We start from the raw sequence: 6936 nt of genomic DNA on the forward strand, positions 1-6936 counted from the left end.
TGACAAGGATCTAATTTTCAAAATAGTTTTTGAGAAGGTATATGACAAGGTCAAATCGAATTTCCTCAAAGTGGTTCGGGGGAGAAAGGGTTTCGCAGATCATTGGACTTAGTGGGTGATGCAGACTGTTAATTGGGGCCAACCATACGACACTGTTGTGTACTAGCATTTAATTAGTTGTAGACTCTTCTTCTAGGTCAACGTAAAGCTATTCATACAGAAGAGATAAACATCAGTAAGTACAGGATTAAAAAATCAGACATACATTCCGCTTCTGAAGTTAACTGCACGGATCAAACTGAAATATATATATTTAACCATGGGCTATGAAACAACTGAAATTAACCATGAGCCTTGCAATGTTCTGTTCTGTCCTTCTGGACTGATGTAGCCAAGAAGGTCGTGGCCAGAGACAAGAAGGGAAATGCTTAGTATATATATGTATCATTCAGATATATGATGTGCAGATAATCAGCGGACAGCGATTTGAGCATAAAATATATATATAGCAAGGCTTGGACGTGTATGGCTGTAGCCTGTAGAAGCCGGAACTATTCCGTCGTCTTAAAAAGAAGATGGAGCACTTGCGGACGATACTATACTATGCTGCAAAGAACAGACGACGATACACAGCACCCTCATGCCCTAGGCCAAGGAGCCCGGCGATCGACGAGCGCGGATCTTAAAGCAAGATAAGGCGTGGACGGACAGCCAACTCATGCTCGAGCTCGACAAGGTGATTGTTTGATTAATCATCAGTTGGCCGCAGCCTCCGCCAGCAGCTTGGCGCGCAGCTCCGCCGCGTCCACCTCCGTGCCAGCGCTACCTGCTGGGCGATAGTAGCCGGTCACAGGGTCCGGCACCCACGCCTTCTTCTCCTCTGCCGCAGCGGCAGCCGTGTTCACTTCCTTCTTGCCCATCACGCGCTTGGTCACCGCAGCCGCCGCCGCCTTCTTCTTCTCGTCGGCGCCCCTCGCCATGGCCGCGGCCACAGAGTAGGCCCTCCTGCAGACCACACGTACCACCAGAATAATAACTCTTCATCAATACACCTAAAAAAAGGAACATGGCAGAAAACAAACAAACCAAAGCTTCATGGCAGAGGTACAGCTAACTAATAGCTGACCTTTGTGCTAGGAGGCTGACGCAGCTTGATGCAACTCTCTCCATGGAAGCTAGCTGGGTTGATAATCCTCCGTAGCTCTCTCGCTCTTTGCCTCTCTGAATCTGTTGAAAATATGTGTCTAGCTAGCTAGCTGTTTCTGTTTCAGATGTGAGAAGAGATGGTGCAGGGTGGCTTGTTATATAGAGCAAGCCAGAGAGGAGACGGAAGGAACCAAATGAAGATGGCCGCGGGATTAACAAAGGCTCTTGGAACATGTCCAAGGGGCGGGCAATGCCAGATGGCCGCCATACAAACCTCAAAGGCTGGCTTGCCAGGTGTATTAGCTCCAGCGTCCGAGAGCCCGAGCCGCACACGCTTCATTGTGACTGTCGTCTGTCGATGGCAAAGCCATCAGGAACTTGCCGGCCGGCTGGTTAGGTCGTCTCGGCTGGGATCTGGAATTCTGGACGGGGTCTTGGTTCCAAAATTCGAGTTTGTGCGCGATTGCGATGTTTGTTCGGTTCGGGTGGACCGACGCTGAGTGCAACGTGGAGTGGAGAGATAAAGATATGCTTCGTGCGTGAATTATACGATGGCGTATTGGCGTCCCCTGTCTAAAGAACATTATACGGTGACGTACGTCTCAATGGGACATTGAGATGAAGGCTTCTTTTCTCCGCATCACAAACTTTTGGGGTTATTAGGGTCTGTTTGGACTCCAAACTTGCTCCAAAAACTTTAGAGCAGTTCTCACTTTTGAATTCTAAAGCTCTAATATGAGGTGGATTAAAGCTTAGAGATAATTAACTTTAGACCACTTTTTTGGAGCTTAGCTCTAAAGTTCAAAGAAGAAAATCCAAAAGATCCTTAATTTGATTTGAGTATTTTCCTTTCATCCGGTAATTGAGGTGAGGAAAAACTGCTAGCGGTCATAACCAATATAAAAAAGCCGTACAGCCCATTACCTAATTAATTGGAAAATACAAAATGAGAGGGCTCTCATTTTAGCTTGAGATCTTGTTTGGTTGGATTCTAATTCGTTTCAATCCACGTGTATAGAGCTGATTGGATGAAAAACTAGTTAATTTTCCACTTATTACAAGGCCTCATATGCAGTCACATGGGACCAAGTAAGATAAGTGATGAGGTAATAACAAATTCAACTTTTTCTACCAATCCATGGTGCGCAGCGCTATAGCACCGTGGAATGATTTGACTCTCAAATAAATTAAAATAACTTACAGTTTGGGAGGGAGAGAATATTCCGTGAGGAGCCACCTTGGCCTAGCTTGGCCAATGGCCGTGTATCCGTTGACTAATATATTATTAAAGCTACCACGGCTCTCGCGCTTGCTTGGATCTCAAACCCTCCCTTTTTCATGACACTGCATCCAAGTTAGTTTACTTTTGGTACACTCCGATCCAGCTGGTTGCCTAATGTTGTGGCTAACGTCCAAAAGGTTCTACGCGCCAAACGCCAACACGGATCGCTTGCATGCATGAAGGAATGAAGCGGTGAAAGGAACGCCGGCGACAGAGCCAGCATGCACCATGCAGGTCCACACTCGGCGGCACCAAACATTCGGTAGGGGGCTAGCATATATATTGCAAAGACTAGATGTACCCTTTTGTCCATGCATGGGCATCATGATTTAAGAGAGTATAGGAGAGCTGTTTTATTATAATAAAGAGTTCCTTTTATTTTGGGTCCATCATATGTATCATGCATTCATGTGCCATACCAAATAAAATTACTACCCATACGTATATATACAACTAGAAGCATTCCCCGCACGTTGTTGCGGATGTCAAGATAGATGAATGGATTTAGGGGGTGTTTGGTTTCCTGGACTAAATTTTAGTCCATGTCACATCGGACGTTCGGATGCTATTTAGGAGAACTAAATATGAGTTAATTATAAAACTAATTACACAGATGGAGACTAATTTACGAGACGAATTTATTAAGCCTAATTAATCCGCCATTAGCATATATTTACTGTAGCACAACATTGTCAAATCATGGACTAATTAGGCTTAAAAAATTCGTCTCGCAAATTAGCCACAATCTGTGCAATTAGTTATTTTTTCGTCTATATTTAATACTTCATGCATGTGTCCAAACATTCGATGGGACAGGGACTAAAATTTTCCTGTAGTAACCAAACACCCCCTTAGACATTAGCCACTGAATAATAGGAGTATGTATATGTATGATATCGATAATGTAGGAACACGTATGAACTTGTGACGTAATATGATGAATTACCACAATCATAGATATCCGCCAGATGGTGGACGGGCAAGAGGAAGATGGTTCCATGGCCGATGTGGTGCTAGGAAGGTAGCAGGCGGTGGCAGTAACAGTGTGAACGGGAGGGGAATGGTGGCAATGTGGCAGTTTGGAGCAGCGCATGAATGTGGGGCATGGGAGGAGAGCACCAAGCACATGCAATGAGAGTCAACACTAGGGGGAAAAGTGGAGGCAAAGGGCAGCGACGTGGAACACTAGAGCAGCAAGCGCTTTCTTTTCCTTTTTTCCGTGGGTGGCGTTTCTCCAAGATGGAATAACGCAAGAAGTGCAAAGGTGGCGGCGTGAGTATTTGTTTTGCTTTTTTGCATTTGCTACTGAACAGTAGGGTCAAGTGGTTCATTCAGACTTGTAATGCATGGGGACCTATAAATTAAGAAATACTATACCACAACCAATCTGTAGCGTCAAACAACGGTAGCTAAAACGTAATATTAACATCCAACCATCGGTCGCTATAAATTTATAACAAATCATCGGTCGCTATTTTTACATATATCGACGGAACATTAGTCGCTACATATATTTAGCCTATTACGTCAAACAATCGGTCGCTAAAACCAAATGCTAGAGTCAAACGATTGGTGGCTATAGCCCATTTTCATTTTTTGGCGCGCTCAGCCCAGCCCACTCGCGCGCACTAAAATTAGCACGGCCCACCAGTCAGTGCCACCCAAAACCCTATCTCCAGCACTATTATCCACCCAGCAGCCGCATCTCACCCAGCAGCTACCAGCCGCACACATCGTCTCGCACAGCAGCGTGCATCTCGTCCGAGCTGTCGCCGCCGCTGTCGTCCCCGCCGGCGCCCGCAAGCTCCGTCTGTGCTGCCCGCATCTCACCTCTTCACCAGCGCTGCCCGCGACCTCGCTGTCCCCGCCAGTGCAACTGTCGTCCCCGCCGGCGCAACCGCCGTCAAGCCATCGCGACCGTCATCCAGGCTGCTGTCCCTGCTACGCGCTCGCCGTTATCGCCGTACTCACCCGAGCCGCCGCAGCTATCGTCCCCACCCGGCCCGTCATCGCAGCCGCCGTCCCCCTCTGAGCGTCCCCAAGCAGGTACTGGTTCCCTTCCATCCCGTCCGCTGCTCTCTTCCCCTCCTATCCCCTCTCGGCATTGGTCCCTTTCCTAGGCTTCCTTGGATGCACGCACAGCAGGTTAGTATGGAGGCGTTACTTGTTTTTTATACTAGATGGAACCCTGTGTGAACAATGTCGCCTGCATTTGATTGCACGTAAATACTGTGTAAAAAATAGCATGGTCAGTGATTTTTGTGTGGCTTGAATGGAAGTATGCAATTTATCCCCATGCATGGTTGACTTATTATTTCCAATGCATCAAGGCTAAGGCTAGTATCTTGCTAATTAGAACGTGTTTAATTTTCACCTATTTGCTTGATGAAGAAAGCATGATGCTTGTCCTTACAGAAATAAACAATTTTGGATTTTGTTTCTTATCAATTAATCATACCAGCTAAACCAAAAAGAATAAAAACTGTAATACTATTATACAAAAGCTTGTTTAAAGAAAACTGAGGCCAAGCAACCAAACATTAATCTGTTCCTCTCACCCACACATCAATATGAGCTACCATTCCAAGAGATGATGACTGTGCACCGTGAAACAATAAGTATTAGCGAAGAATGATTCTACCTACTCAAATTCAGACTCAGGTCCCATGTTTTATGCAGATGAAAGCTTCTAGTTGCAAATGCTTATAGGTGTGTGGATAGAACTGTTAGCATAAACCCATTCACTGCAGCATAGCCACCAATCATTTATGCAATTCTTAGTTGGAAGATATATAGACTTGTTTGAAGTAATAAACTGAGCTCAGGCAAGCAGGAACTAAATGATTCATCTAGCCTCTAATTGATAAAGAGTGACTTATAAATTGAAGTTGGGAGACTCAGAGAGACTGCAGTCTAGAGACTTATATACTATGTCGTGCACCAATTTTCTCTGAACTTGTTGGTATATACCAGCCAAGTCTGACCAACGCATAGCTAAACTGGAAGAGCAAATGAAAAGGCAGGAGGAAAGGCATACAGAGGAAAGACAAAATTTTATGGAAGTCATGTCACATAATGGTTCTAATTCACACCATCATGTGGTATAATACTATAACAATACATCAGCTAGTTATTTTGGACTCTTAAGACCCTGTGCAGATTTATCTCATTATTGCTTCCATTTGTTTATAGAGCCCAAGGTCTACAGAAAATGTTGATGCACATCATCATGATGCTCATTTCGAAGAAGATGAAGATTGTGGAGATAATGAAGACCATGATGCATGTCCCGAGGAGGGTGAATATTTGTTTGCACGGAGGCGTCTTGTAGCCCATACTATGCAGTTTCATCAACATAGCCCCACTAGTGCAACCCATACAGTGCAGACCCATGCAATCTCACCCCATCAGTGCACCCCCAACGATATGGCCCCTTTTGCACAGCACCATGCACCCTTGTCCAGTCACCGCTTCCCCAACAATGCAACCCCTACAGTCCAACACGGTGCAGCACATGAAGAGCAGCCCCATGCAACCTCATCCCGTCAGTGTATCCCTAGCAATGTTCTTCCTGCAGTCCAGCCTGATGCAACCCACGAAGTGCAACTCGATGCAGCAAAACAAGCAAAGACAGTGCAACCCCAGGTTGGAATGAATGTGATATTATATGAAGTGGTGAGATCCGATGCACATGTGGCTTTGGGAACAAATATTTCAACAAATCCTAAAACCATTATTGGATGTGTAGCTCTTGGAAAGCAATATTGTGAAGTTGTTGTGAACCATATGCCGAAAAGGGACGCAACTCTGCCTCGCACTTATCCTAGTGTGGAAAAGATGGTTGATGCTCATAGGTTGTCGATTGCATGGTCATACAATAGAGTAATAAACTATTCTTGTCATCGTTTCTTGTTTTCTCATATATGACAAATGGTCAAACTTATAATTTCTGATATTTGTGACAATTGAAGGTTAAGCAGCAGGCATCAAAATCGGTTAGGAAGGCATCAAAATCGTCTCAAGGTGTTTCAGGTATGTTATTCTTAGGTCACTTATCTTCTCTTGTGACAGTTGAAAGGTTAGCAATTTTCATGATGCTGATTAGAGCCTATACTCTGTTGTTTTTACACTGACTTGCAGGAGGGGGAGAGAGGAGCTAGAACTCAGGTGGGCAGTCGATATGTGATTTCTACCTTTTTCTGTTGAGGTTGGTCAGCGTTCTGTTTTTATCTTTTTCAAGCTTGCATGCAAACTGTTCATTGGTGACTAGTAGGGAAATTGCATGAAACTAACCAAACTGACCACCTGTGTATACCTCAAACACTTGAATCACTAGCACTGAAGGAGTACAACTGTCACAAGATATATAAGTTGAATACACTATCTTAAGTGCATATACTGCCTCAGTACAACCCATAACTCTCAAACAAGCAACACAATCACATGCCAGATTTAGAATAAAGTTGGGCATAACTCTAAGAAATTGTGCCATGAGTGATTGCTCGACT

The 6936-nt window shown here is 44.7% G+C and overlaps 2 protein-coding genes across 2 annotated transcripts; one reads left to right on the forward strand and one right to left on the reverse strand.

Moving 5' to 3' along the window:
- Positions 1 to 415: 415 nt before the first annotated feature.
- On the reverse strand, positions 416 to 1263 carry LOC136458196 (protein SENESCENCE-ASSOCIATED GENE 21, mitochondrial-like). The gene is made up of 2 exons (XM_066458177.1): positions 1127 to 1263; positions 416 to 1005 (listed from the first exon to the last, which is right to left on the reverse strand). The coding sequence occupies exons 1-2, from the start codon at positions 1168 to 1170 to the stop codon at positions 756 to 758; spliced, it is 294 nt and encodes a 97-aa protein (XP_066314274.1). The 5' UTR covers positions 1171 to 1263; the 3' UTR covers positions 416 to 755.
- Positions 1264 to 3396: 2133 nt separating this feature from the next.
- On the forward strand, positions 3397 to 6588 carry LOC136460551 (uncharacterized). Its single transcript, XM_066460206.1, has 6 exons — positions 3397 to 3449; positions 4128 to 4474; positions 5402 to 5529; positions 5621 to 6310; positions 6400 to 6460; positions 6569 to 6588. The coding sequence occupies exons 1-6, from the start codon at positions 3397 to 3399 to the stop codon at positions 6586 to 6588; spliced, it is 1299 nt and encodes a 432-aa protein (XP_066316303.1).
- The last annotated feature ends 348 nt before the right edge of the window (positions 6589 to 6936 follow it).

The sequence above is a fragment of the Miscanthus floridulus genome, chromosome 6 (genome assembly GCF_019320115.1).
Source record: "Miscanthus floridulus cultivar M001 chromosome 6, ASM1932011v1, whole genome shotgun sequence".
NCBI classification, from domain to species: Eukaryota; Viridiplantae; Streptophyta; class Magnoliopsida; order Poales; family Poaceae; genus Miscanthus; species Miscanthus floridulus.

What these genes read in the sequence shown, in the direction of transcription:
- LOC136458196 (XM_066458177.1), bottom strand. Translation starts at nt 1,170, where the DNA reads ATGGAGAGAGTTGCATCAAGCTGCGTCAGCCTCCTAGCACAAAG. An exon ending in GTCAGCCTCCTAGCACAAAG is followed by an intron (nt 1,006 to 1,126) that starts GTCAGCTATTAG and finishes TGTGGTCTGCAG; the next exon opens with GAGGGCCTACTCTGTGGCCG.
- LOC136460551 (XM_066460206.1), top strand. Translation starts at nt 3,397, where the DNA reads ATGGTGGACGGGCAAGAGGAAGATGGTTCCATGGCCGATGTGGTGCTA. An exon ending in GCCGATGTGGTGCTAGGAAG is followed by an intron (nt 3,450 to 4,127) that starts GTAGCAGGCGGT and finishes TCCACCCAGCAG; the next exon opens with CCGCATCTCACCCAGCAGCT. An exon ending in TTGCATGGTCATACAATAGA is followed by an intron (nt 6,311 to 6,399) that starts GTAATAAACTAT and finishes TGACAATTGAAG; the next exon opens with GTTAAGCAGCAGGCATCAAA.